The sequence below is a fragment of the Syngnathus typhle genome, linkage group LG6 (assembly GCF_033458585.1).
Source record: "Syngnathus typhle isolate RoL2023-S1 ecotype Sweden linkage group LG6, RoL_Styp_1.0, whole genome shotgun sequence".
NCBI lineage: Eukaryota > Metazoa > Chordata > Actinopteri > Syngnathiformes > Syngnathidae > Syngnathus > Syngnathus typhle.
In genome coordinates, this window is record NC_083743.1 from 5,021,769 (window position 1) to 5,049,438 (window position 27,670).

General features: G+C 45.5%; 4 protein-coding genes and 1 long non-coding RNA gene across 6 annotated transcripts; 3 read left to right on the top strand and 2 right to left on the bottom strand.

Moving 5' to 3' along the window:
• Nucleotides 1-1,752: 1,752 nt before the first annotated feature.
• Nucleotides 1,753-8,364, bottom strand: capn5a (calpain 5a). The gene is made up of 14 exons (XM_061281507.1): nt 8,174-8,364; nt 7,278-7,440; nt 6,730-6,861; nt 4,763-4,971; nt 4,495-4,687; nt 4,202-4,395; nt 4,052-4,129; nt 3,791-3,986; nt 3,544-3,666; nt 3,390-3,463; nt 3,177-3,299; nt 2,947-3,050; nt 2,734-2,870; nt 1,753-2,653 (listed from the first exon to the last, which is right to left on the bottom strand). Exons 2-14 carry the CDS (start codon nt 7,431-7,433, stop codon nt 2,480-2,482), a joined length of 1,893 nt encoding a protein of 630 aa, XP_061137491.1. The 5' UTR covers nt 7,434-7,440; nt 8,174-8,364; the 3' UTR covers nt 1,753-2,479.
• On the top strand, nt 5,416-6,597 carry ompa (olfactory marker protein a). Its single transcript, XM_061281552.1, has 2 exons — nt 5,416-5,654; nt 6,070-6,597. The coding sequence occupies exons 1-2, from the start codon at nt 5,586-5,588 to the stop codon at nt 6,499-6,501; spliced, it is 501 nt and encodes a 166-aa protein (XP_061137536.1). The 5' UTR covers nt 5,416-5,585; the 3' UTR covers nt 6,502-6,597.
• Nucleotides 8,365-8,908: 544 nt separating the features above from the next.
• LOC133155884 (uncharacterized) lies at nt 8,909-10,783 on the top strand. Of its 2 annotated transcripts, none has more exons than XM_061281527.1 (3): nt 8,909-9,054; nt 9,196-9,556; nt 9,874-10,783. In XM_061281527.1, the coding sequence occupies exons 1-3, from the start codon at nt 8,922-8,924 to the stop codon at nt 10,586-10,588; spliced, it is 1,209 nt and encodes a 402-aa protein (XP_061137511.1). In that variant the 5' UTR covers nt 8,909-8,921; the 3' UTR covers nt 10,589-10,783. The 2 variants fall into 2 exon arrangements, with proteins under 2 accessions (XP_061137511.1, XP_061137512.1); XM_061281528.1 differs by having other exon boundaries at nt 9,199-9,556.
• On the bottom strand, nt 9,164-18,561 carry LOC133155899 (uncharacterized). The gene is made up of 5 exons (XR_009714742.1): nt 18,138-18,561; nt 17,291-17,409; nt 17,111-17,223; nt 9,506-9,568; nt 9,164-9,437 (listed from the first exon to the last, which is right to left on the bottom strand). It is a non-coding gene; the product is annotated as an uncharacterized LOC133155899 (long non-coding RNA).
• On the top strand, nt 14,825-27,655 carry myo7aa (myosin VIIAa). The gene is made up of 50 exons (XM_061281554.1): nt 14,825-14,944; nt 15,011-15,124; nt 15,195-15,347; nt 15,732-15,916; nt 15,984-16,105; nt 16,170-16,312; nt 16,379-16,492; nt 16,555-16,623; nt 16,685-16,769; nt 16,852-16,928; nt 17,096-17,215; nt 17,282-17,424; nt 17,480-17,690; nt 17,757-17,892; nt 17,976-18,082; nt 18,205-18,258; nt 18,519-18,656; nt 18,961-19,119; nt 19,194-19,286; nt 19,741-19,835; nt 19,906-19,990; nt 20,056-20,274; nt 20,352-20,459; nt 20,551-20,760; nt 20,821-21,027; nt 21,108-21,284; nt 21,404-21,493; nt 21,550-21,677; nt 21,794-21,920; nt 21,991-22,110; nt 22,181-22,354; nt 22,419-22,646; nt 22,733-22,900; nt 22,968-23,085; nt 23,154-23,280; nt 23,374-23,543; nt 23,622-23,812; nt 23,903-24,027; nt 24,117-24,274; nt 24,349-24,502; nt 24,588-24,743; nt 24,847-24,952; nt 25,022-25,135; nt 25,216-25,303; nt 25,380-25,486; nt 25,559-25,744; nt 25,845-25,961; nt 26,043-26,126; nt 26,271-26,390; nt 26,582-27,655. Exons 1-50 carry the CDS (start codon nt 14,840-14,842, stop codon nt 26,672-26,674), a joined length of 6,678 nt encoding a protein of 2,225 aa, XP_061137538.1. The 5' UTR covers nt 14,825-14,839; the 3' UTR covers nt 26,675-27,655.
• The last annotated feature ends 15 nt before the right edge of the window (nt 27,656-27,670 follow it).

The following is a 27,670-nucleotide window of genomic DNA, read 5'->3' on the forward strand; positions in this document are numbered from 1 at the left end:
GATGCATAAAGATAGATGTACTTTTGCGCTATATTCTGACTGTCTGCTGTATGCACACTTGCTCCATTTTTGCTCCTCTTATTTTTTACGTTATTTGTTTATTTATTATTTATTCATCACTCTTATGTATTCATTGTTTGTGCCTTCTTGGGTTTTTTTTTGTCTTGTTTACTTGTATTATATATTGTATGTATATTGTCTTGTCACCGTGGGATAGTGGGAACGTAATTTCGATTTCTTTGTGTGTCTTGGCATGTGAAGAAATTGACAATAAAGCAGACTTTGATATATTCCAGGTTTTCTCCAACTTTCTCCAAATCTGACGTTGGGTTAACTGCTTTATATGACAATATGTATATGTGTTTTAAGTTGTGTAATGCAAATACACATTCTTGACACGGACAAAAAATGCCTAGTTATTAGGTACACTTGAAAATGGCGGTGTACCTAATACAGTGTCCGTGTGACGTCACAAATCAACCAGCCAATCAGAAAGTGGGGGTGAGGGCGGGTGTGGCACTTTTCACTTTCAGTTAAGCTTTAGCCATGATTTTTCTCTAATGAAGTGGCCTGTTATTAGGTACACCTGAAAATGGCGGTGTACCTAATGGAGCGTCCGTGTGACGTCACAGATCAATCAGCCAATCAGGAGGTGGGGGTGAGGAATGACAGGCCACTTCATTAGGGAAAAAATTAGGCGGTGTACCTAATGGAGTGTCCATGTGATTCGCTCGTTAAGCGCACCTGCGGGAAAAGTTTTAGCGCTTGCAGAACGTGAAAGGAGCTAAAACTTTTCACGCAGGTGCGCTTAACGAGGGTCACTTGGAAAACATATTGGAACGCGGCCCCGTGGACTAGAGCTTGACACCTGTGACCTCTGACCATGATATTTCCCTAATAAAGTGGCCTGTTATTAGGTACACTTGAAAATGGCGGTGTACCTAATGGAGTGTCCGTGTGAGTCCCTCGTTAAGCGCACCTGCGGGAAAAGTTTTAGCGCGTGCAGAACGTGAAAGGAGCTAAAACTTTTCACGCAGGTGCGCTTAACGAGGGTCCCTTGGAAAACATATTGGAACGCGGCCCCGTGGACTAGAGCTGACACCTGTGACCTTTGACCATGATATGTCCCTAATAAAGTGGCCTGTTATCAGGTACACTTGAAAATGGCGGTGTACCTAATGGAGTGTCCGTGTGCTTCCCTCGTTAAGCGCACCTGCGGGAAAAGTTTTAGCGCTTGCAGAACGTGAAAGGAGCTAAAACTTTTCACGCAGGTGCGCTTAACGAGGGTAACTTGGAAAACATATTGGAACGTGGCCCCGAGGACTAGAGCTTGACACCTGTGACCTTTGACCATGATATGTCCCTAATAAAGTGGCCTGTTATCAGGTACACTTGAAAATGGCGGTGTACCTAATGGAGTGTCTGTGTGATTCCCTCGTTAAGCGCACCTGCGGGAAAAGTTTTAGCGCTTGCGGAACGTGAAAGGAGCTAAAACTTTTCACGCAGGTGCGCTTAACGAGGGTCACTTGGAAAACATATTGGAACGCGGCCCCTCGAGGACTGGAGGTTGACACCCCTGGTTTAAGTGAAAAGTGCCACACCCGCTCTCACCCCCACTTTCTGATTGGTTGGTTGATCTGTGACGTCACACAGACACTCCATTAGGTACACCGCCATTTTCAAGTGTACCTATTGTGTACCTATGTTGCATTCAGTGTGTGTGTCACTTTTTTAGGGAATCCAATGGAAACCTTTGATTCATAATCAGCTTTATTGAATGAATAAGAAAGTGTAGCAATAAATGAATGACAAAAATAAACTTGGAATATGAGTTTAACAAATGAATAAACAAAGTAGATAGTAGTACTTCAAAACACACACATGCGTAAACAATGGCATTAAAGTGATGTTTCTTGGTTCTTTTAAAACAATTGTGCGGTGACATTTTTTGACACTCGAGTTCATGTTTGCTTGAATAACAAAGGCAGTTGTAAGGTTGTACTGGATGTAAACAAAATAAATGGTGATGGAAACAATAAATCATATTAGTGTAGTCATGTTATCTTCTGGAAGCTGTACAACAGCGACACTGAGTTTCAAAGCAACAAAAATATAATCAAATTGAAATGAAATACTAATGACAAATGTTCTAAAAATGAAAATGTCATAAATATTCAAAATGACAAAAAAAAAAAGTTTTAAAAATTTGATTCAATAGAAAAATAGAATATATCAGAATAAAATACAAGTGGTGAAATAAGGAAAACAAAAAAGAAATGAAATAAAGTGATTTGTTTTTATTTGTAGAAATGAAATAAAGTGATTTGTTTTTATTTGTAGAAATGAAATAAATATGAAAAAAAGTAAACTAAAATAACGTGCATAATAAAAGAAAAAATAGCTTAAAAAGTATTCAAATGAAATAATACTGTCAAACTGGAAAGAAATGTAACAGAGGAGAAGCCTACAGTGCGTCGTCTCAGAAGCTGGTGAGCACAGAGCTGCTCACCACGACGACGCTGAGGGTTCCGAGGTGCTCCAGCAGCTGGCCGCTTTTGTTCCGCAGTTGCATCCTCTTGCTGATGTCGCCCGCTTCGGTGGACAGCGTCAACTCGCCCAGGAACGAGTCCATCAACCTGTTCCGGTTGTACACCTGCCCCCCCACCCCCACCACCAGCACAACGTCAACACTTTGCATGAGCACGTTATGGTAGCACAAATACGAACACACACCTTGATGACAATGGAGTCGCCGCTTTTCTTCCGGTAGAAGATCCCCTTGGTGTCAAAGTTGGGACTGCGAGTCTCGTCGTGGACAGCGGAGCGAATCGTGTCTCCTTCGCAGTGAACGGTCACGTACGTGTTATTACCTGCACACGGATAATAATAATAATAATAAATAATAATTTTAAAAAATCAAGCGGTGAGGTGACACTGCAATCTCACCAGTCAGTGCGTTGCCTTCGATGACATGTACTTGCGAGACCAGCGATGGGTAACCACACAAACCCGTCCAACAGGTGCGAGGGGGCTGATCTTCACGCAGCTCCCTGCCGTTTTCAGAATTATAAATGACAAATCACAAACATGCTGGTATGATGTTAAAAACAAAAAAGATGAGTGTTGATAGGAATTAATTGTTTTTTTTACTTTTTAATTATTTTAGTCTTTGTTACCTGCAGCGCGACGGCACATCGGTGAAGATGCGCAAAAGGAAGTTTCCCTCCAGGTTGGGCTCGAAGGTGGTCGGCAGGATGACGTAGCGGCCCTCCTTCAGGTCAACGCGTAGGAACACAGACCTATGGAAAACATTTATTCAAAATCTTTCATATCCATGTAAAAGCTGTTTTGTTGCTAATCAAAGCTCCACGTGGGCTTCGCCTACTAACCTGGCGTTGCTGTAGGTGCAGCCGGCCGCCTTCTGCTGGGGAGCGTGCATACGGTACTTCCGGTTCAACTCCACCTGAGCGCACACGATGCTGTAAAATGTCATCAACTGCCAACTTGACAATAAATCGACTTTGTCCAATTACTATCTCCGACCTTGTAGATTTCAAAGCCGATGGCCAGGTTCTCTCCTCGTCCTTCTTTCAGCGAGGCCCTGCGGTCTCTCTGCTGCAGACATACGAGAGCCTCGTCCTCGCTCTTGGTCACGTCGAAGATGTACTACGACAGATACATGCAGGCAACGGTTACAAAATGAACAATCGAGTCTCAGTTCTTGACTTTTAGAGAATGAAAAGAGGGATGAGACCCTCCTCCAAGGCTAAAATGTTAAGGTGAGGAGCACCTGAGGGTTTTGGAGGAAGGTCTGCTTGTTGTTGGCGCAGCCGCCAGCCCGGTTCTTCAGCTCGTCGTCATGGCGACTCCAGGAGTCGCGCAACGTCACCTCCTCCCAGGTCTTGTGCAAGCTCAGGTAAGACGTGTTGATCATGCGGCACAGGATGAGGTCCGTGAAGTTGGAGATGAAGTCGCCGAACGTCATCCTGAGCGGGGACAAACGAGGACGTCAATAAGCGCGTCCACGGTATGACGTGGCACGGAAACTCACCAGAACTCTCCGTCGTTTTGCACCACGACGCCGAGGTTCTCGCGTTCACGGCTACTGACCTTCTTCCACTCTTCTGAACTGCGAACACAATCGCTCATCGTCACGTATTCGTCATCAATGGCCTTCAAAGTGTACATTTGGGTGTGTCACCTGTCGCTCCAGGGTCCGCTCCACTCGCTGCGCCCCCAAGGGTTCCTCAGGCGGATCATTTCGAGTTTATTGGACTTGAAAAAGGCCAGGAAGCCGTGACCGAGTCGCACGCGTCGCACGTCCGTCACGGCGTAGGCGTGACCTTTGACCAGGCCATTGGGCATGCGGGCCTCCATGTCGGATGAGCTGCTCGCCTAAGGGACATCGCAGTAAGCCATGTTAGCGCCACCTACTGGCAGCCAACAAGTAATGCATGAATTTTTACCAAAAAATATGGAGTATGAGTGGCTCACCGCTACAGAGGCGCTGATGAGCCCTCCCCTCTCGTGGACTTTGAGCACTCGCCTGAAGAGCTCGGCTTGCGTCTCCACGTTGTCCTTGGCGTCGCTTTCACTCACGCATATGGACTGCGACACGCCGCCCGTGAAGTCCACCAGCGCGTCTGCCGTGTTGCCGCCGTTCAGCGCCTCGTAGCAGCCGCACGTCCTGAAATGACAACCAAGGACTGTCTAAAAACGTTTGCCCACGATGCTAACAGGAAGCGGGTGCGATCTTGCATACTTAGCATAGGCCTTCTCCACCAAGGCGCTCCAGAACTCGTTGGGGTCGTTGGAGCGGCAGTAGACCAGATTACCGTTGAGTGTGGGCAGCCGGTCGTCGATCACCACGTCCACCCACTCGCCGAACCTCCAGAAGCGGAAGTGGAAGATGCCGGCGTACAACTCCGGGTGGCTCTCGTCCCACTCTTGGTCCTTCCAGTCGGGAATGACCTGGCACAGATTAAATAAGACATAGCTGTGACCTCAGTACAAATAATGAACGAGTCACCCGAAAACAAGACAATGCCATGAACATGCGAGGCTTTGCTGGTAAATTTCTCTGCACGGCCTTGAGTGACACGATCCCAACACGGTGATATAAATAAAGAAACAAGTGATCCATTGAGTAGAGAGGCCCCTGGAGGCGCCAGGAAACTCCCAGAGTTCCCACCTGTACGTCATCGGCGCCACCTGTTGCCTGACAACAATACACGCGCACACACGCTTGACTTCCTCCTTCTTTCTTGAACGCTGCAAATGAATCTTTTTTGGGGGGGACTATTGTGCCAATATAGTTACATAACTTGACAAAAACATTGATGTTATGTCCTCTCTGCTAATGTGAGGGTCAATCAATAAATGTTGCCGACAGGCCTGTGTGTATGTGTGTGTGTGATGGAAATAGCTGTGGAAATGCTAGGTGGGAGGGGCCAATGTGGAGAGAAACAAAAAGCAGCGAGTCCGTGAGAGATGCCTCATAACATCCGTCTATCCAGACGTCAAAACATCCACTCATAACTATTCATCCATCCATCCATCCAGAGAGGAGAGGACGGGTGCGGGACATGGAGGAAACGGGAGCGGCGTCCGACAGCGTGGTGCTGGAATTTAAAGAGGACACGGCGCTGACGGAGGTGAGAGCCTCATTTTGTTTCAGGAAAACTAAATCATATACAAGCAATAATTAATAAATCATGCTAAATGTGCATAACGTTTTAAATTTTAATTTTAAATAATGCCTTCATTTTCCGTTTTGCTAAATATTTAAAAATCTTATTTAATAATTTCCTGATTATATTAATAGTACCTTGTTGTAATCATATCTTCATTATTTTACTTATTGACCCTGCCAGAAATACCTCAATCCAAATTGACACTCCCCCAAAACAGATTTATAATTACCTAGAACTGCCATAAGATGGTGCCAAAGCACTACTTTTATCCTTAGCTCAGTGGACACAGAGTTGAGACAAGTTGGCAGCAAAGCACTTGAGTATAAGACGTTTAAAAATGAATGTGGTGGTTAAAGACGTCGCTGTGATCCCACAGAAGATGCGTCTGCGTGTTTCGTCGCTTCAGTGCTCGGGCCAAAAGCGTCAAGATGGCGAGCGACTGCTACTGCCCCACGAGGCCGTCTACCGGCTAGACTTCCGGCGGCAGGACCTGAGCTTCCGTCGCTGGAACGTATCTCTGGGCGGGCACGGGCGCGTCACCATCACGGGCATCTCGCAGCACTGGACGCCCGACCTCACCCATCTGATGACGCGCCAGCTCCTGGAGCCCGTCGGCACCTTCTGGCGCAACGCCGACGACCCCGACGGCTGCGGCCTCAAGTGGTTGGAGGCCGACATGCAGGAGTTTGGCGAGAGGATCGCCGAGCTGGCCAAGGTCCGCAAGGTCATGTACTTCCTGTTTGCCTTTAAAGACGGCGCCGAGGCGGCCAAGCTACGATGCTCGCTGGCTTTTTCCTCACAGGAATGAATCGCGCGTTCCAGGCAGTCCAATGGAAACAAACACTTGTCTCGTAGAATTGTTGGTTTGTGTATCGAAAGCTAGAAATAAATCTTTATCTATGCACGACTGTATTTTATTTGGATTAATAATGTCATTCCATCATCGCCGGTTATCTTTTGCTCCCCCGACGGATTTGTTTTGGTCTTGGCAATCGTGTAGGTGAGGTTTAGCATGTAAACAAACAAGATGGCTGACCTTCTGCCAAAGACCATCTTGCGTCGCCAGGGTGGAGCAGGCTGCCACGAACCAACAGTTTCCCAGCTGGCCTTGGTGGAGGTCGTGGGCACTCAGGCCGTCCACAAAGAGGTGCGGCTCTTGACATAACTCCTGCTCAAACAAAAGTCAGTATGAAGCCTACTGTTTAGTTAAGCTCGGACAAGGATGTCATTTTAGTAGGCGGCAGCAGGGCGGCGCCGCCATTCAATCCACACACAGTAAACACGCACGTGCTTTGTAAATGCACTTCATCGGCTGTCAATCAAAGTTCCAGACGGAAACACAGGAGGGTATTAATGTGGAAACAACACAGCAAGGAAATAGCAAGAACATGTGAGAAAGGTTATAGGAAGAGAAAACACACAGAGGAATCAAACAAGGAAACATAGGGAAAGGAAACACAGCAAGGAACAGAACAAGGTAGCACCCTCTGATTATTTTTCGTGAACCACAGGGAGCCTCAACGCTGGCAGCCAAATGAGAGAACGTAGAAAAACCACAAACACACACACACGTTAAAGTGGTACCTGCGGCCTCTTCCAGATGATGTTGCCGATGCGGTTGGCCTGGTAGAAGAGAGATTGGTCTGTGGCGGGGAACAGGGGGTCTTCAAACAGACGGCCGTTTCGCCGACATTGATTTCGCAGGGAGGTGAATGACTGGCCCTCGTAAGCTACCACCATCCTGACGCTACATCATTAATTATGAGAAAATATTGTTTTGCATGAGTGGGATGAAGAAGTTTGTGAAGAAACCAAAACATGGAGATAGAAGGCGTGGCCACCACCCACTGTACAGATGTTCAAATATCATGTGTGACTTTTTTTGGGACCACATGACACCAAAATAGAACTTTTGCAAACCTTTTAACTTTTCTCGTGATTACAAAAAAAAAGGAACTATTTTTGCCTCTCAAGTGGTTTGGAGACATGTCAAACCAAACACAGGAAGAGGGCAGCCAAAGGGAAGTTAAAAAAAAAAATCCATTTACAAAATAAACGGGAGTCAAAAGCAGTTTATTTTTCTCCTTTTTTTCAATCGGGTGAAAAAAATAATTGAGATAAGAAATCTGAGCCTAAATACATGTTTTTGTTTACTCTAATTTGTGTTGCCATCATGGACCTTCTGATAAAATGATTAAACAAAAGTAGGGGATGTCACGCCAAGTTGTCGCTTTTAATTTGAAATCTCGTACTGGAAGTAGTCGTATTTACGCGAACTAATCGATCAAACTTTTTTTACGATTTGCCACATTCTTTTGTCATTTTTTTTCCAGATGTAAACATCTATTATCTAACAACTTAATTCGCTTAACAGTGAAAAGAAGTGAAAGTAAACTCACACACGACAAAGAAAAGACATTTAAATCAACCGTCCAGATCCAAAAGAAAACTTTAAAAGTTAGCTAAAACTGGGCGCTTACCTCAAAAATGTGTCTGTGACGTCTGCTGTGTTTTTTCTCGTCTTCCGTACCAGAAAAACTTTTTGTCTTGTTTTTCGGGTGACGAAGACGATGAGGTTTGAGCGTTGCTCTCACCCAAGAGACAACATCAGGGAGTCACCACTTGGTGGTGCGTAACATGAACTATCTTGTCAAAATAAGGCGCGTGCAGACATCGGGGCCGCGCGGTGCATTATGGGTAATGTAGTTTATAGTTACCAAGGGCGGAAAGCAACATTTAACTGATCGTTTACCTGCCGGTTGGTAGAAGCATCTGTGGCTAAAGCCAAACTCTGGCAAGGAGTTTACTTTCTGGGGTTGGATTGAACATCTCTGACATTCACAGATATTAATCTTTAACATCTTCATCTTTATGTGTCATGTGAGAAAGTTGCACTTTACACTTTCATGTTTCTAGCTGGACACAGATTCACACACCTGTCAAGACCAGGGGAAAAACAAACAATACTTTTATTGAACTTATATTTTTCATTACTATAATATTTTGTATATTTTGTATTCATGTAAGTATTCCTTTTTTATGTGATCTTTTATTGCTGGGCACTCTAATTTCATTCACATGACTGAATCAATACAAATGATTTGGGTCAATGATTTGACAACTGGGAAAAGCAAAAATAATCATTCTGCTTGTCTTTTTCTGTTGTTGTTGTTGCTCATGTTATAAACTGCGCCGACTTGCAGCTTTGGAATGTTGGCCCGCTGCTTCATGGTCATAACATTCCTGGCTGTGTCGACCTGTCCCGGGATATCAGGACGCCCCAACGTGGCGCCCACCATCAGGGTAGACGGTCACCCAGAGGCGGTGGTGACTATCAAGTGCGGTGATGGCGGCAAGGCAGGTTAGTGACCTAATCAACACCTATTTTCGTATTCCCCACTTTAAAAACTCTTGGGTCAAAAACAAACACAATTATGGGTCAAAAGGTGACCAACCAGCACTTAGTTCAATTTGACTCAACTTTTTATTATTGTTTGGCCAGCAGGTGTGGTGGTGTACTGGCACACCCCCGTTGGACCCTTCCACTTACCAGGCCTCCACACAGAACTGAACCTGGTCCACGTGCGCCAGGACGGCAGTCTGGTGGTCCACAATCTGAGCGACCTCCACCAGGGTTTGTATTACTGCCTGCTGCAGCATGACAACGGGGGGTCCACGCTGTTCCCCTACGAGCTACACGTGCAGGCAAAAGATGGCAAACGTGGTCCAAGGTCCAGGAGGGCCCTGAGGAAACATGAAGCTGTTTCTGATAAAGTGTTTGTAGCAGCCGTGACGACGGCGGTGCTGCTCACCTTTGTGTTTGGGTTCAGCGCAGGAGCTCTGAGCAGGACGCCTCTTCTCAGGTGGGCCCCCATCTGCAAGCAGTCAAATCAGACTGACTCATAAAAACTCATATTTTCTCTGCGTGCACTCTACTTTCAGTCAATTTAAAATATATTTTTTAGTCCACTTGTAAATGTACTTTATGCCCACTAATCCACTCACACCGTGAATGCAAAGCCATTTCTACATTTGCTGTCAAAAATACATCACATTACCATAACCGGCCAGCAGGTGTCAGTGTTGTACTGTTACAAAAGGTATGACTTATTTTGGACGCGTAACGTGACGTGCAGTTTTTATCGGAACCATCCAAACTCGGATATATTTGTTCCTGCAGATGTTTGAGGGCGATCACTAAGCGACGACGATCACCACGGCAACACCGCCCTGACATTACTATGACGACGCTCACCAACTGTCCTTCATCGCCATCCTCACCATCATCATCATCCTCATTATCCTCCTTATGTCCACCTGCCAAACCTCAGAGAAGATTCCAGGACAAACGGAGCCAGGATGAGAAGGAAGAAGACAATCCCGCTGCCGCCTACCTGGAAACCTGCGACCACGTGGATGACGAGAAAGGAAGAATAGCATTAAGAGGAGGAAGTAAAGGTGAAGAGGGGAGGAGGTGGAGAAGCATGGAGGAAGAGAAGGAAGAGCATGAAGTTCCTTCTTATGATGGGATGATGGAGAAGAATGAGAAGGACCAAAATGAAGATGACAGAAAGAACAGAAATGATGATGAAGATGAAAGAAAGAATAAGAGGGAAGATGGAGATGAAAATATAATCAGTCAGTCCTCACAATCAGACAATGACAATCAAAACCAGGAAGTAGAATCATTTCCTCACCCCCGCCTGAGTCGGGTCATCCGCGTTTATCAGTATGACCAAGATGGCCGCCGTTACAGCCACCTCCCCGACCCTGAGCCGGCCCCCACCGCCAGAACCAAGCAGCGCTCAATCTCCCTATCCCACCTCAACGCCATCATGGACGCCGCCTCCGCAGGGCCCATGGACACCCCACCCCTCCCAAAAGACACTCTTTGACATAAAGTTTGAAATCAGGTCAGACACTCTTGAGACACTTCTAATCTATTTGATCAATCAAATTAAAAGACAAACTGACTAATCTGCATTCTCAAACAAAATCGTAATTAAATATTATATTTAATATTTAAATTCTTTTACAACCAGATTAGACTAAATTAGAATCTAAAAAACTGAATCTTGCTGTTGATTTAATAAAAAAAAATAACATCCAAATCAGCTCTCATGTGTTTGTGTACAATGTGTGTGCGTATGTGTGTGTCTGATTACACCCCCTGTAGTGTTGTAGTGTGCCAGTAACATGGGTCAGTGACAGTGAATGAGTTGCTCACATGACGCCTTAATAGCCCATGACGCGGAGGAAGAACTCAAATGCTCTTGAAGCACGCACACAAATTGGCATGACATCTTTGAAGACCGCAGGAGGACAAGGACCGGCTGGAGATTAGGTAAAGACGACGACAAGGACATAAACGGAATGGACTGAAGACATCTGGAAGCAAGCATCTCAAGACAGAAGATAGGAAGGGTTTTTTTTTTCATTCCAGTGTTGGAGTCATTTTTCATAACCCGTGTTATTTCCATCACATCATGAACGGTGAGATGAAGCTAAATTTAATGCACTGCATCACGCTAAGAGCCGAGTCTAATATTGACTTTTTGTTAACTTATTAAAATGTATCATTAATTTAACTTATTTGAAATATTTTTGACAGGCCCCAGATAAATCTAGATATGAGTTGACACAGCAAGATGGCAAGTACAAATAACAAATGCAGGCCAGTGTGTCCCTCAGTGGGGGGTTCAGGACAGGCAGGGGGGCTGCTGATGGAGATCCCCTCAGGCTGTGCACTGACTAGATCAGGTTCTGGGGTGTAGACAGGAAATGAATGGGACAAGTCAGCGTATTGGTGAGACACCAAAGTGGGTCAGATTGTTCTGGTTCGCCTTTGAGAAGACCAGACCACATATGTGACAGAAGCAAGCTAAATGATGCTAAAAAAGGAAAGCTAACACACTGGGCCACTTGCCATTCACTAATTATTGTGTTTTCCATGTTTGGTCCATTTATGATCCATTTTAATACACTTCTAGTTCTGTTGTCATCATTAAATCTTTGTTGTATTCACATTGGGCCTTCCTCCCTCTGTGGTGGCCATTTTGATGGTGTGATGGAATTTCAGATGGCTTCCAATCAAATGCTTCACTGCCCTTCCACAAAGACAACATGAATGGATACATCCAAACTCCTTTCACATTGTCTGACTTTGCTCAGATGTGACTTTCAATGTGATCAAATGTAAAGCTAACATGCTAAAATATAACTTTTACTATCATGCTAACGTGATGCTAACATGCTCAAAAAGGACTTTCATTGAGATGCTAGCATGCTAAAACAACCATCTCAAAGAACTGTGTTGTTCACCCAGAGTACATTTAGTACAAAGAGAGCTTCAAAAAAAAACAACAACTTGTAGTCGGGTTGCTAAGAAAGTCAAAGGATCAAGCTGACAGCATATAATGGCGACATCAATTATACACACACGTCATGCAGGCATTTGCACACACACAAATACACGCAAGTAACCGTAACCACGTCCTAGCTCAATAATACATGGAGTATATACACCACAAAACAAAGAAAAAATAGATGTATACTAATTAGCTTCATTAATGTGAACTCAACTTATCATATCAGGTCATACCAGGTAAAAACGTGGGCGATGACAAAATCAGAATAAAAAATCCATTAATTAAATTTCCACACTGCTAAAACAAATGTCCAGCATAGATTCCCGAATGACTAAAATTTTGGTAATTATGTCTTAACATGTTTGCTGTTCCCCCCCAGAGTAACACACTGCTGTTGATGTCCTGGAGCAAGAAGAACAAGAGCCAGAACTTGAACCAGAAAAGGAATCATGGTCATCCTGCAGCAGGTTAGAACACACACACTTATGTGTGTGTTTGTATATGTGTGAGTGATGCGTGTTTGTTACACTCATTAGGGAGCAGACAGTCATTAGGTTGCACTGTGACATCTTTGTATTTGCTTCTTCCTTTGTGCATGAGTGTGTGTCTGTGTGTGTGTGTGTTGTGGAGAGATTCAGTGGATGCATTGATGGACTCATCAGTCTTTCTGACAGACTAATTTGCTCGGACAGCGGCCCCATTTGATTGGGGTGCGCTTTAGTAGGGCGAGCCAATAAAATCAGGCAACACACACACACACACACACATCGTTAGATATCCTGCATTGTGGACATTTGACTTGTGTGGTCACATTGAGCAGAACAGCAAGTGTTTAGTTACCTTAAAATACTTGAAACTAAGGACGTTCCATTCTAATGTTGTAACTATGGCAACCACATCCAAGAGAAGGGGCTCCGATTGGCCCCTGGAGGGCTGGGACCCCAACATACGCCGTCTGAGCTACAAGTACTCGGCGGTCATCAAGGTAAACTTTTTGTGTAGCTTAGCATTAGAGTTAGCACATGGCTATCGGTCACTCTGTGACCTGTGTCTGACATCTCTATCTATATGCAAATGACCGTCTCAATTATACGTGCTGCTGCTTCACTTGACACGCTTATGCAATTACGGGTTTCACCCGCAGGGGGAGCTAACACGCCGTCTTCAGGCGCCTCTCTAAACATTTCAAATTGCAAGAGAATGTACATTTCATTATGGTGAAATATGACTCTTATTTAATAATAAATATTTTATTTGCTGGCATAATGTGTTTATAATTAGTTTTTGTGTCATATTTTTCTAATTTAGAAGTGGGAAAAATTTTTGATTTGTTTTTATTGGATTTTTAGAGCCAGGTCATTTTTATAGAATAGTTGAAACAATTAAATGAGGTATGATATATCGTTTTGTATTATAATATTATTTAGAATAATACAGTTATAATTAATTAACCATTTGATATTTTTACAAACATTTTTGTATTTTATTCAAATAGTTAATAATAAAATAATAATCCTCACTTATTGTGGTATTATTTAGTGAATGCAATTATAATCCCTTCAGCAATTTTGTGGTATTTCTTTTATTCAAATGTAAATTATTTATCTGCGATTGGCTGGCAACCAGTTCAGGGTGTCCCCCGCTTACTGCCCGATGACAGCTGGGATAGGCTCCGGCAAGCCCGCGACCCCCGTGGGGATAAAGCGGTACAGAAGATGGATGGATGGATAAATTATTTATTGAGTTAAATTGAATAAAATCATTATTAATAATAAAATAATAAATACACGAATCACCAAGTTCTTTTAGAGGAAAAACTAATGCAACAGGACTTTTTCAGTATGTTTGCATTTGATACACTGATGAATTACTACTGGTAAGTGAACACCTGCTTGAATAATTTATCGAAAGAAATAGATGCGCTTGCGGTGCGAAAACTGTCCTAGGCACAGTTTAATTACGACTACGTGGATCATCAATAGTACCTTCGGCGTAAAGTAAAGTTTTAAAGTGAAGAGTATTGATTATTTTGGAATGTTAAGTCAACATGATGGCACTATGCGTCGTCATGGCGATAAGAGGCCACGACCCAGAGACTCACTTCAATAATGAATGCAGAGCAACCGATCGCCAATGTAAACAAACACGGGTTGATCTTTGACAACGCACACGCAATAGAGTCATCGATTTAATAATATGGGAAAGGTAGTTGAAGGTTAGAGCTGGCTTTCAACTTATGATTAGTGTTTATATTCAAGTGACAATTAAATGCTAGTAAAGTTTAGATGTGGATTAAAATCACTTTGTTTCAAATAGAATTTGGAGCTCAGGTCAAAACTAGATTTAAATTTGAGGACAAGGCGGGATGTCAATTTAGATTGAGTTTTGAGTTACATTGATTTGCTTTTCATTTGAAAACTGGTTTAAAATTGGGGTTGCTGTCCTAGTCACGAGTCCCAACTTCCCGTCAGGATGAGCTCTTAGTGTCTTCAAACCAGAAACCCAACACCTGCTTGACACACCTCAAAGGAGGCGGCGGCTTCTTGTTGCCGATGACAACCAAGCGTGTGGGAGTCAGATTCAACACACACACAAGAAAATAGTGATGGATGAGAAAACCAGGATGAGCTTTTGCAGCAGGTGATCAAGCCAGGAGATAAAACCCAGTCTTCACTTTCTGAATTTTTGACGGGAACAACTGGCCTGGATTGGAACAAGACTTTAATCGCTAAGCGTGTGTGTGTGTGTGTGTGTGTGTGTGTGTGTGTGTGAGAAACCATGTACAAACGTCGGGACTATGTGGATCTTTACGAGAAGGATCAAGCCAAATGGGCTCTGTTCCGAAATGTCAACACTGTGGTGAAACAAAGCACGCTTTTACCGGTATGATGTGAATAATCTGCATATTTACAGTATTTTCTTTTTCAATTATGTAATTGTCTTTTTCAGGGCGACTATGTGTGGTTGGACCTGAAGACTGGTCGGGAGTTTGAGGTTCCTATCGGCGCAGTGGTCAAACTCTGCGACTCGGGACAGATCCAAGTGGTTGATGATGAAGGAAATGTGAGTCTTGGTTCATCTCACCATCTCCTTAAAAATTCAATCCTCAATTTTTTTTTTACTGTTCCTCCAGGAGCACTGGATCTCCCCTCAGAATGCCACCAACATCAAGCCCATGCATCCCACCTCCATCCACGGCGTGGAGGACATGATCCGCCTGGGGGACCTGAACGAAGCCGGAATCTTGCGCAATCTGCTCATCAGATACAGCGACAAGCTCATCTACGTGAGTTCAACCAAGCTGATGGAGTTCTACCTCATCAAACATCTTCTCATTCTTCAGTATCTTTTGCTTTTCTTTCCATTCCTTATTCCTCAAAAGACAAACTGTGGTGGCAGGGTAAGTCTGCGACGCCATTGGCTGAGGCTTAACGTAGTGCTTGCGGCATGTTTTAAATGTTAGATAAGCTACAGATGTATGGATAGAAGAGTTGACAGATGAACACCACCGCCTGGTGGTAAACGAGACGTGCACGCGTGCATGTCGACCCTTTCCAACATGGCCGCCTCTTCTCTCGTGGCCGCTCGCCTTCCACCTGAGATCCCGGACGCATGTTACATCGCACGCAGCTCTCGTCATTGTCATATGAACTTTCCAATTTCCTTCCAGACCTACACGGGGTCCATCCTGGTGGCCATCAACCCATATCAGCTGCTCCCCATCTACACGGCGGACCAGATCCGCCTATACACCAACAAGAAGATCGGCGAGATGCCTCCTCACATTTTTGCCATCGCCGACAACTGTTACTTCAATATGCAGAGGAACAACCGTGACCAGTGTTGCATCATCAGGTATTCCCGGAGTCTCACATGCTTTAGTCAGGTTCCGAAACATTGCTTCTGATTTGCGACCCGATAGTGGGGAATCCGGAGCGGGAAAAACTGAAAGCACCAAGCTGATTCTACAGTTCCTGGCAGCCATTAGCGGTCAACACTCGTGGATTGAGCAGCAGGTCCTGGAAGCCAATCCAATTCTTGAGGGTAGGTTACCCTGAAGGGGAGGGGGGGAGGATCTTCTGAAACCAAATCCTTGCTTGTCCCGCAGCCTTCGGAAACGCAAAGACCATTCGCAACGACAACTCGTCGCGCTTCGGTAAATACATCGACATCCACTTCAACAAGAGAGGAGCTATCGAGGGAGCCAAGATCGAACAATACCTGCTGGAGAAGTCACGGGTCTGCCGGCAGGTTCGACTCACGGCTGTCAATCAAACACCATCTTGATACCGTTGCTAAAACTGCTTGTGTGTGCAGGCTCAGGATGAAAGGAACTACCACATCTTCTACTGCATGCTGAAGGGCATGGCGGCGGACGAGAAGAAGAAGCTGGGCCTCAGCAAGGCCACCGACTACACCTACCTCACCATAGTCAGTCAACATCTCGATCGAAAGCAATTGAAAGATGAAAAGCTAAATCGTGCTCCGTGCAGGGAAAGTGCACCGTCTGCGACGGCCGCAACGACATGAAGGAATACTCCAACATACGCTCGGCAATGAAGGTAACACACTGACTTCCTGTTTGACGCCTGACTTCCTGTTCAAATGTCACATTCTTTGCAGGTTCTGATGTTCACAGACAAAGAGAACTGGGAGATCTCCAAACTGTTGGCGTCCATCTTACATATGGGCAACCTGCGCTATGAAGGTCTTTTGTCAATCATTTGAAGTCAGATGTTGACCTTTGAACTCATTTTTTGTTTTCGTGCCGACAATTTACGCAACGGCAGCACGAACGTACGACAACCTGGACGCCTGCGAGGTTGTACGCAGCCCGAATCTCTCCACCGCGTCAGCCTTGCTGGAGGTCAGCATGCTTTGTCACTTAACACTATTGCAATTTAAATTAAAATTAAATTAATAAAAATACAAATTAAAAAAATAAAAATAACTAAATAAGAAAATTAATAAAATGATAATTATGATGAAAATTCAAATGTCAATGTCATAAGACGTGTGTGTGTGTGCGTGCAGGTGGACGGCAAGGACCTGATGAACTGCCTGACGAGCAGGACGCTGATCACCAGAGGAGAAACCGTTTCCACGCCGCTCAGCATGGAACAAGCGCTGGATGTGCGAGACGCCTTCGTCAAGGTGCAACACTGGAACAAATCAAGAGATGCTTTCGGAATGTGATAGCTGACATTTTCGTGTGTGTAGGGTATTTACGGTCGTCTGTTCGTGTGGATCGTGGAGAAGATCAACGCCGCCATCTACAGGCCTTCGTCCTCACACAGCAAAGTCGTCAGACGCTCCATCGGGCTGCTGGACATCTTTGGCTTTGAGAACTTCACCGTCAACAGGTACAAGACACACACACACATATACACAACATTAAGCATGCGTGTGTGTCGTCAGTTTTGAACAGCTTTGCATCAACTTCGCCAACGAGAACCTGCAGCAGTTCTTCGTGCGTCACGTGTTCAAACTGGAGCAAGAGGAGTACAACCTGGAGAACATCAACTGGCAGCATATCGAGTTCACCGACAACCAGGACGCTCTCGACATGATCGCCATCAAGCCCATGAACATCATCTCACTCATCGACGAGGAGAGCCGATTCCCCAAGGTGCTATTAAACACGCTCAAATGATTCATTGAGAATTAATAATCAATAATTGTGTGTGTGTTTTAGGGTACCGACAGCACCATGTTGAACAAACTCAACTTCCAGCACAAAGTGAACACCAACTACATCCCACCCAAGAACAACCACGAGACTCAGTTTGGGATCCAGCACTTTGCCGGCGTGGTCTTCTACGAAACCAGAGGTAGCAACTCACGACAGGAATTGGCACTGGGTCCAATTCTTGCTTCTGTTGCGACCCAAAACTTTTGTGTGCGGTTTTTTTAGGCTTCCTGGAGAAAAACCGAGACACGTTATACGGCGATATCATCCAGCTGGTTCACTCGTCCAAGAACAAGTTCATCAAGCAGATTTTCCAAGCCGATGTTGCCATGGTAACACATGCATTTCCTTGCGAGATGAACAAAAAAATGGAAATTGAACTTTTACCTCTCTTGCATGTTTTCCAACATCTCCTTCTGTGTGTTGTCGGCATGATTTGTTGCTTTCCTGACAGTTTCTGTGTGGTTTTGCTCCTTGTCTACATCTTCCATCCAGTCCTCTCCCAAAGGTAAAAAGTCAAAAACATATGAGTCTTCCTTCTCTCTTTCTCATGCACACTTTTACATGATAATAATTTGTCCTTATAATAACTTGACAGGGCTATATTCTTTATCCTCTGCAAAGAACTGATAATAGTGCTACACACAGGCCATACTATGTTCTACCCTGACTGGACCCAGCAATATTTTTTTTTTACATTTAGACAAAGAGGAAGAAGCACAGGAAGGACAAACGCCACCAGCTTTATGTGTGTGTGTGTGTTTTTAGGGGGCCGAAACCAGGAAGCGTTCTCCCACTCTCAGCAGTCAGTTCAAAAAATCTCTGGAGTTGCTGATGAGAACGTTGAGTGTGTGTCAGCCGTTTTTCGTCCGCTGCATCAAACCCAACGAGTACAAGAAGCCCATGGTGAGTCCCTGTGTGTGATTGTTTTGATCTACCACAATGTCTGATACATTTTCTAGCTAGCTGTAACGTCTTCTAACATGTAACTAACAGCAACTTCCTAAATGTGACAATGTAACAGACAATAATAGTTGTTACATGTAGCGGTAATTAAAGAAATGAAAAAACGACATGCACTAATTTTCACATGTAATAAATTTCTATGACGTAAACAAACTGTTAGCCGCTAAATAGCTGTTACATGGAATAATTTGCTTTTACAGACAAATTGTTTACGTGTGTAATACCTTAATTGTGTGTGTTCCAGCTGTTTGATCGGGATTTGTGCGTGCGCCAGTTGAGGTACTCAGGAATGATGGAGACCATCCGCATCCGCCGCGCAGGCTATCCCATCCGCTACACCTTTGTGGAGTTCGTAGACCGCTACCGTGTTCTCATGCCTGGAGTCAAGCCGGCCTACAAGCAGGTAGCGTCAAAGCACGTTATCATATAGACTACATCGATGCCGTTGAACACATTATTCACATGTGCTTCTTCCAGGAGGATCTGAGAGGAACCTGCCAGAGGATCGCTGAGCTCGTGCTCGGCCGAGACGACGACTGGCAGATGGGAAAGACCAAGATCTTCCTCAAGGTGATATGCACCGTTGTTGCTTCTTTTGCATAAACGCAACTGATTGGGAATAACCCCAAAACAGGAAGTAGTCCGTGTTGGTGTTTCCCCAGTCTTTGTGTGTTTGGGCTTTAGGTGAGCAAGGTAATCTTTTCTGTTTTGATGTTGTTTTATCAGCTGATCAGTATTGTGTCAGGGTTTCCGTTCTCTTTCGCATAGAGTGACACATTTGGTGAAGTTGACTTTCTGTGTTTCCATACAAGTCTCCGGACTGCTTTCAGGAAGCCTGACAGGAAGTAGAAAGAGCAGGAAGGAGCATCATGCTCTCTTTACTGACAGGAAGCTGACAGACAAACCGCAATGCAAAGGGTGGAATAATAAGAAAGGACTCATTTTATAGATTTGCCTCGGGAATTGTTTGCAATTTTAAATCAGGGTGTCCACGGAAACGGCTATTGAGTTGTTGGTTCCTCAGGACCATCACGACATGCTGCTGGAGATCGAGAGAGACAAGGCCATCACTGACAAGGTCATCCTGATCCAGAAGGTGGTGCGAGGTTTCAAGGACAGGTAAGATCCTGCATCCATGATTTCCATCATTTCTGTGGATTCAGCGGCTCTTCTATCTATGTACCATCAGATCAAACTTCCTAAGGATGAGGAAGTCGACTATGCTGATCCAGAAGACTTGGCGAGGATATCATTGCAGAAAGAACTATGGAGCTGTGAGGATTGTTGTGTGTCATCCGGTCCTGATGTCGTCCCTAAATCCTGGTTCTTGTCCTTTCAGATGCGGGCCGGCTTCTCTCGCCTCCAGGCTCTGGTGCGCTCTAGGAAGTTGTGTGCATCGTACCACGTGGCTCGCCAGCGCGTCAGCGGGTTCCAGGGTCGATGCCGAGGCTTCCTGGTCCGCCGGGCCTTCAGACATCGACTGTGGGCCGTCATCACCATCCAGGCGTACACCCGAGGGATGATTGCACGCAGACTCTACCGCAGGCTCAGAGGCGAGGTACAAGACATTTTTCTTCCAAACTATGGTTTGAATAAAATTGGAACTTACTTGGATTCTCTTCTGCCTTTCATCAGTACCGAAGACGCCTGGAGGCTGAGAAGTTGCGTCTGGCTGAGGAGACTAAGCTGAGAAACCAAATGTCTGCTAAAAGAGCCAAGGCCGAAGCGGAACGCAAACATCAGGCACGTCTTCAGAATTTCAATTGGCCCAACTGCTGTCGCAATCTCCAGAAAAAGTAAGATTTCCCATTTGAAATCATCATCTCCTCTGCAGGAGCGTCTGGTCCAGCTGGCCAAAGAGGATGCCGAGCGCGAGAAGAAGGAAAAGGAGGAAGGAAGAAGGAAGAAGGAGATGGTGGAACAGATGGAGCGAGCCCGTTTGGAGCCTGTCAACGACTCGGACATGGTGGACAAAATGTTCGGCTTCCTGGGGACCACCAGTTCCTTTCCTGGCCAGGAGGGACAAGCTCCTGCCGGATTTGAGGTCAGTTAAATGCTTAAAAACCGGGACTTCACTGAACTGATCTCTCCACCTCAACCACAGGACTTGGAGCGAACCCACCGGGAGCTGGAGGAGGAGGACTTGGACGAGGCTCTTCCCCTGCCGGAGGACGACGACGAGGAGGATCTATCGGAGTACAAGTTTACCAAGTTTGCCGCCACCTACTTCCAGGGAACCACCACGCATACGTACGCCCGCCGACCACTCAAGCAGCCGCTGCTTTTTCACGACGATGAAGGAGACCAGCTGGTGGGCCAACACTGTCACGTCCAATCAATTGATCAGTTCTTGAAATGATAATGACCATGTGTACCTCAACCTGGTTTTAGGCGGCTCTGGCCGTGTGGATCACGGTGCTGAGGTTCATGGGGGACCTGCCTGAGCCCAAATACCACACGGCCATCAGTGACGGGAGTGAGAAGATTCCCGTCATGACCAAGATCTACGAGACCCTCGGGAAGAAGACATACAAGAGGGAGCTACAGGCTCTTCAGGGAGAGGTAGAGGTGAGGCTGGAGAGATGCTTCTCATGAAATTCCAGGATTAAATTCTGAAATTTCAACCAAACTAAGGACACTAATTTCATCATCTCAGTTTAGTCCCAATTCTGTTTCGCCATCTCCAGACTCCTCAACCCGACAGTCATCGCAAGAACAGCATTCGACACAAGCTAGTGTCGCTTACCCTGAAGAAGAAATCCAAGATCACTGAAGAGGTAAGCGGAAGAGCCTTTTTCCCGGTGCCGAGTTTAAAAGCATGAACCACTTTCAGGTCACGAAGCGACTCAACGATGGTGAGCACGGTCTCCATGGCAACAGCATGCTGGAGGACCGTCCGACGTCAAACCTGGAGAAACTTCACTTCATCATCGGTAATGGCATCCTGAGGCCAGCGCTGAGGTAAACAACAGCATCTAAGATTGGATATGGAATAGAATAGGACTTAGGAACCTGGATCAATCTGGACTTACCTTGGAAGACTGGGCTTAGTTATGTTGATGTTGTCTGTGCATTAGGGATGAGATCTACTGCCAGATCTGCAAACAGCTAAGTCAGAACCCATCCAAGAGCTCACACGCTCGAGGTTGGATCCTCATCAGTTTGTGCGTCGGCTGCTTCGCGCCATCCGACAAGTTCCTCAAGGTCAGGACAAAGACTTTCATCAAGTTACCAGAATAGTGCCAATGTGGTGTTGTGTCGCATTTATCTGCAGTACCTAAGGAACTTCATTAACAGCGGACCCCCAGGTTACGCTCCATACTGTGAAGAACGATTAAGAAGGACTTTCGTCAATGGAACCAGAACGCAACCTCCATCCTGGCTGGAGCTACAGGTACATACAAAAAACATTGGCTGGGTTGGAAATGTATTCATCCAAATTTTGTCATTAAATGTAAATCCAGGCAACCAAGTCCAAGAAACCCATCATGCTGCCGGTGACGTTCATGGACGGAACCACCAAAACGCTGCTGACAGACTCGGCGACCACGGCCAAGGAGCTCTGCAACACATTGTCGGACAAGATAAGCCTTCAAGATCGATTCGGCTTCTCACTCTACATTGCACTCTTTGATAAGGTTGAGCAGCACGTTCAAAAGTTTCTTCCTGAAGGTTTTTACCATTTCCGATGGTGTCGTGTAGGTGTCGTCTTTGGGGAGCGGGAACGACCACGTGATGGATGCCGTGTCGCAGTGCGAGCAGTACGCCAAGGAACAAGGAGCCCAGGAGAGGAACGCACCTTGGAGGCTGTTCTTCAGGAAGGAGATCTTCACACCGTGGCACTGCGCCTCCGACGACACGGTTGCCACCAACCTCATCTATCAGCAAACGGTCCGGGGTGTCAAATTTGGAGAGTACCGTTGCGACCGGGTGAGCGATTGTTCTGGAAACAAAAAAGCCTCTTCTTATCATCTTAACCCCAACCTTGAGTCAAGAATCAACTTCTGTTATCCTAGGAGGACCTAGCAGAACTTGCAGCCCAGCAGTACTACGTGGACTACGGCTCAGAGGTCCTGTTGGAACGCCTGCTGAGTCTTATCCCGTCCTACATCCCCGAAAGAGAGATCAGCACGGCCAGGACGGTGGAGAAGTGGGCTCACTTCATCATGGCGGCGCACAAAAAGGTGCGCCTCATAAGTCGTTATTTCCGTTAGCAGAGGAACCAAATGCTCTTCTCTCTTTGTTCTTCAGGGCATCTACACACAGAAGAGGTTTGATGCCCAGAAGGTGAAAGAGGAAGTGGTGGACTTTGCACGCCACAAGTGGCCTCTGCTCTTCTCTCGGTTCTATGAAGCCTTCAAGTTTTCTGGTGAGAATCAAGCCTGAGTTTCAGCATCAAGTATTGATCCCTGATGATTTGGTTTCTATACTCAACAGGTCCAAGTCTACCCAAAAACGACCTCATCGTCGCTGTCAACTGGACCGGCGTTTACTTTGTTGATGAGCAGGAGCAGGTCTTGCTAGAACTGTCCTTCCCAGAAATCACTGCGGTGTCCAGCACCAGGTAAGGCATGCTGGGAATTGTAGTCCCTCCTGGGAACTGTTGAAGTTTGCTTGGAGACTGGAAACTAATGATCAACGTTTGTTGCTCTTTGAGGGGCGGGAAGTTGCAAAGTCAGAGCTTCACGTTGGCGACCATCAAAGGAGAAGAGTATACCTTCACCTCCAACAATGCCGAGGACATCCGCGACCTGGTAGTGACTTTCCTGGAAGGCCTGAGGAACAGGTCCAAATTCGTCGTGGCACTACAGGACAGTCCCAACCAGAGTATGATCTCACTGGACTTTGTGATGTGTTTGAGAAGCCCGCAAAGAGGTCACAAGCTATCTTCTGACTGTTTGGCAGATGGGGAACCATCTACTTTCTTGAGTTTCCAGAAAGGAGACCTGATCTTGCTAGACCAGGACACCGGTGAGCAGGTTCTTAATTCAGGCTGGGCGCATGGCGTCAATGAGAGGACCAATCAGAGAGGAGACTTTCCAGCCGACTCGGTCTACGTCCTCCCCACCGTGACGCGCCCGCAGCAAGACATTGTGGTGAAATAAGACGACCTGGAATTGTTCCGAATCAGCCGGGAGACGACTTGTTGTTGTTATTGATTATGCTGATGTCATCTAACCAATCAGGCCCTGGTTACCATGACGCCAGATCAGAGGCAGCAGTCAGTAAGGGTTTCACAACTTGTCCTGCCTGACACAGAAGACTCCATCAAACCTTACACACTGGAGGAGTTCTCCCATGACTACTTTAGGTACCCGCACGCTGACAGACATGAATCCCTGACGGCTTGAAACCCCAACACGCTTGAGTGTCGTAATATAATCGATGTTCCTGCTGCAGGCCTCCCCCAAAACACACTCTGAGCAGGGTCATGGTCACCAAGAATCGAGGTAAGGACAAATTGTGGAGCTGCACCAGGGAGCCGCTCAAACAACCACTACTAAAGAAGGTGGTCCATCACGAGGAGCTCGCTCAGGAAGCCTGCATGGCCTTCATTGATATCCTTTTCGATCATAAACCAGATTGTTCCAATACCAATCAGAAGCAAAATGTTCCTTAGCACGTGTCCTACCTATGATGAAGTACATGGGCGACTACCCATCCAAACGCACTCGCTCAGTTAACGAGTTGACGGACCAGATCTTCGAAGGCACGTTGAAGGCCGAACCCCTGAAAGACGAGATTTTCTGTCAGATCATCAAGCAGCTAACGGACAACCATGTCAAGTGCGTGCTCATCTTTGACATCCATGAAGCTGAGCTCCTCTAACGTCTCTAGCGTCTTGACGTCAGGAACTGTTTGTGCCGGCAGGTACAGCGAGGAGAAAGGCTGGGAGCTTCTGTGGCTGTGTACCGGCCTCTTTCCTCCAAGCAATGTTCTGCTGCCGCACATCCAGCGCTTCCTACAGTCAAAGAGACAACACCCGCTCTCAGCCGACTGCATGCACAGGCTACATAAAGCTTTACGGTAAAGGCGATTAGAAATCGCTAAATGCCAACCTGGGCGACATCAGTTCCATCCCACTGATGGGCCAATGAAAAAATAATGTGTCTTCAATGTGGACCAACAGAAACGGATCCAGGAAGTATCCACCTCATCTGGTGGAAGTGGAAGCCATCCAGCACAAGACTACGCAGATATTCCACAAGGTTTACTTCCCGGACGATACGGACGAGGTGGGACGTGCGCACAGGTCAAGAAAACAAGAAACATCATGTTGTCAAGATCATAAATAATCTGCGCAGGCTTTCGAGGTGGAGTCCAGCACCAAAGCCAAGGACTTTTGTCAGAACATCTCCACCAGACTGCTGCTCAAATCCCCAGAAGGCTTCAGCCTCTTTGTCAAAATCTCAGACAAGGTCCTTTTTTTTACTTCTCCTCAAAACAGGATCAGATTAATTTTGTGTCTTTGTGAGATTAATTTAGTTTTGTGTGTCAGGTGATAAGTGTTCCAGAGGGAGACTTCTTCTTCGACTTTGTCCGACATTTGACGGATTGGATCAAGAAATCGCGGCCGGTGAAAGACGGTATAAATCTTTCGGCAGATTTTTAAAACAGATCCCGACAGGCTCAACAAAATCCAATGTCGTATTTCCCCTTTAGGAGCTGTTCCCTCTCTGACCTATCAAGTGTTCTTCATGAAGAAGTTATGGACCAGCACCGTCCCGGGGAAGGACTCATTCGCCGATTCCATCTTCCACTACTACCAGGTGAGTCCTGTTTGGCAGAAGACGGGTAAAGAAAGAGAATTTGTTTGATTTTGGGATGACACATCTGAGCAGGAGCTGCCCAAATACCTGCGTGGCTACCACAAATGTTCACGAGATGAAGTCTTCCAGCTGGCGGCGCTCATCTACCGCGTCAAGTTCGAGGACGACAAATCCCACTTTCCGACCATTCCCAAGATGCTGCGTGAGCTGGTCCCTCAGGATCTCATCCGCCAAATGTCCCCAGATGATTGGAAGAGGGTAAACCTGGAAATTACTTCATATTTTTAAGATGAAACAGCAAAGAGACTTTTTTATTTTTAGCTTATGTTTTGATTTTGATTTTGTGTGTGTGTGGCAGTCTATAGTGGCCTTCTTCAACAAGCAAGCCGGTAAATCCAGAGAAGAAGCCAAGTTGATGTTTCTTAAAATCATCTACAAATGGCCGACATTTGGCTCCGCCTTCTTTGAAGTCAAGGTAAAAACGGAAAGCCCCTGCTTGTGTCACTTCAACCCAATGCTGTTTCATGCTCAGATTCATCGTGATTTTTGTCTTCAGCAAACCACAGAGCCCAACTACCCGGAGATCCTCCTGATCGCCATCAACAAACATGGAGTCAGTCTCATTGATCCAAAGAACAAGGTTTGATCAATTTGACAGAAAATTAACATGATTGCAAAATTACGGGAATTGGAAATTTTCAATGAGAATAAACCAAAATGGGTTGGATCTTAATCTGGAATTTAACGCCACCATGTGACTGATGCCATTGTTTTATTCCGACAGGACGTTCTGATCACTCATCCCTTCACCAAGATCTCCAACTGGAGCAGCGGGAACACGTACTTCCACATCACCATCGGAAACCTCGTCAGGGGAAGCAAACTCCTCTGCGAGACTTCCCTGGTGGGTCACAAAGTATTTCATAGGGAAAAAAGTCAATCAAAAAAAAAAAATCAGGAACAATTCAGAACTAATAGACAGAAATTCTGCCTAGCAACAAGAGTAAATAATTCAGTGAATAAGACAAATTTTGACACAATTGGATAAACTCGAGACTTGGACTTACTAATATTTGTGATCGTCATTCCTCTCAGGGCTACAAGATGGATGACCTGCTGACGTCATACATCAGCCAGATGTTGACCGCCATGAACAAGCAGCGGTCTGAGCGCACTCACACCAAGTGAACGTCTTATTGGCAGGAGGCCGCCGAGCTCGCCCGCCTGCTGCGCCCCATTGGCCAGCACTGCAGCTGGGGCCGGACCTTCGGCCACCACTTGTGGTGGATGAGTCAACGACCTTCTGTCAGCTCAGAACCCTGGAAGCTCCCCGGGGAGAGTTCGGTCGAAAGTGAAAGTGACAACGACCCTGGCGAAGGTCCCAGCAACTACAAGCGTTACCGTGACGACGAGGATGAGTTGTCCAGTGAGGATGACTACCTCTAAGACACACATTGTAAAGTGTGCTTACTGGTCCATGCAAAGCTAACCTTGTTTTTTTTTTGTTAAGCTTGGCTTTTGAACAAGAATTCTTCCTCGGAACAAAAAAAAAGTAACATGTTACTATGAAATACTATTTGTCAATTTGTCATTTTCTATTTGACCAGACTTACAGGTACAAACTCTGCCGAGTAACAAGTAGCATTTTTTCTCAAGCATGTCATGTGACCAAGAAATTCTTTGACAATAGTATTGCGACAATAAGTTTGAAAACTGGCTTCATCAACAGAAATTAAAATGAGCAACAAAAAAAAAAATGTCAAGACCAGACAATACTTTTGTCTTAATAGACATGTTTGATTTAGCATGTTAGCATCGTAGCTCAAGCGGCTCAAAGATTTTGGTGACCTCAATTTTATTTGCCTCAAACAAAACATTTCACTGTGCCAAACTTTTCATGTATTTTTGTTGCTGTTTTTTTTCAGCGCAAAATCTTTTGTTTTTTTTAATAGTATTTAATCGGTCTAAAATCTTAATTGTACTCACAAAGGGGGTGCAGACCACGTATTTAAAGAATAATGTCTAATGTTGGTGGTGTCGCTTTTTTTGTTTGGTTTTACTCTGTAATAATTTCTTTGCAGTGTCGTCTTTGGATCTCATCACTCTTGTTAGCCTCTGCTAAACACTAGCCACAAATAAACAATAAAAAGTGCTCCAAACCACTCAAAATGGCTTTTTTTTTTT

Coding starts and splice junctions, on each gene's coding strand:
- ompa (XM_061281552.1), top strand. CDS start 5,586: ATGGAGGAAACGGGAGCGGCGTCCGACAGCGTGGTGCTGGAATTTAAA. Junction 5,655..6,069: donor AGGACACGGCGCTGACGGAG/GTGAGAGCCTCA, acceptor GTGATCCCACAG/AAGATGCGTCTGCGTGTTTC.
- capn5a (XM_061281507.1), bottom strand. CDS start 7,433: ATGGTGGTAGCTTACGAGGGCCAGTCATTCACCTCCCTGCGAAATCAA. Junction 4,396..4,494: donor TCATCAGCGCCTCTGTAGCG/GTGAGCCACTCA, acceptor GATGTCCCTTAG/GCGAGCAGCTCATCCGACAT. Junction 3,464..3,543: donor TCGGCTTTGAAATCTACAAG/GTCGGAGATAGT, acceptor GTGTGCGCTCAG/GTGGAGTTGAACCGGAAGTA.
- LOC133155884 (XM_061281527.1), top strand. CDS start 8,922: ATGGTCATAACATTCCTGGCTGTGTCGACCTGTCCCGGGATATCAGGA. Junction 9,055..9,195: donor CGGTGATGGCGGCAAGGCAG/GTTAGTGACCTA, acceptor TTGTTTGGCCAG/CAGGTGTGGTGGTGTACTGG. Junction 9,557..9,873: donor AGCAGGACGCCTCTTCTCAG/GTGGGCCCCCAT, acceptor TTGTTCCTGCAG/ATGTTTGAGGGCGATCACTA.
- myo7aa (XM_061281554.1), top strand. CDS start 14,840: ATGTACAAACGTCGGGACTATGTGGATCTTTACGAGAAGGATCAAGCC. Junction 16,493..16,554: donor ACTACACCTACCTCACCATA/GTCAGTCAACAT, acceptor TGCTCCGTGCAG/GGAAAGTGCACCGTCTGCGA. Junction 17,893..17,975: donor GGTCTTCTACGAAACCAGAG/GTAGCAACTCAC, acceptor CGGTTTTTTTAG/GCTTCCTGGAGAAAAACCGA.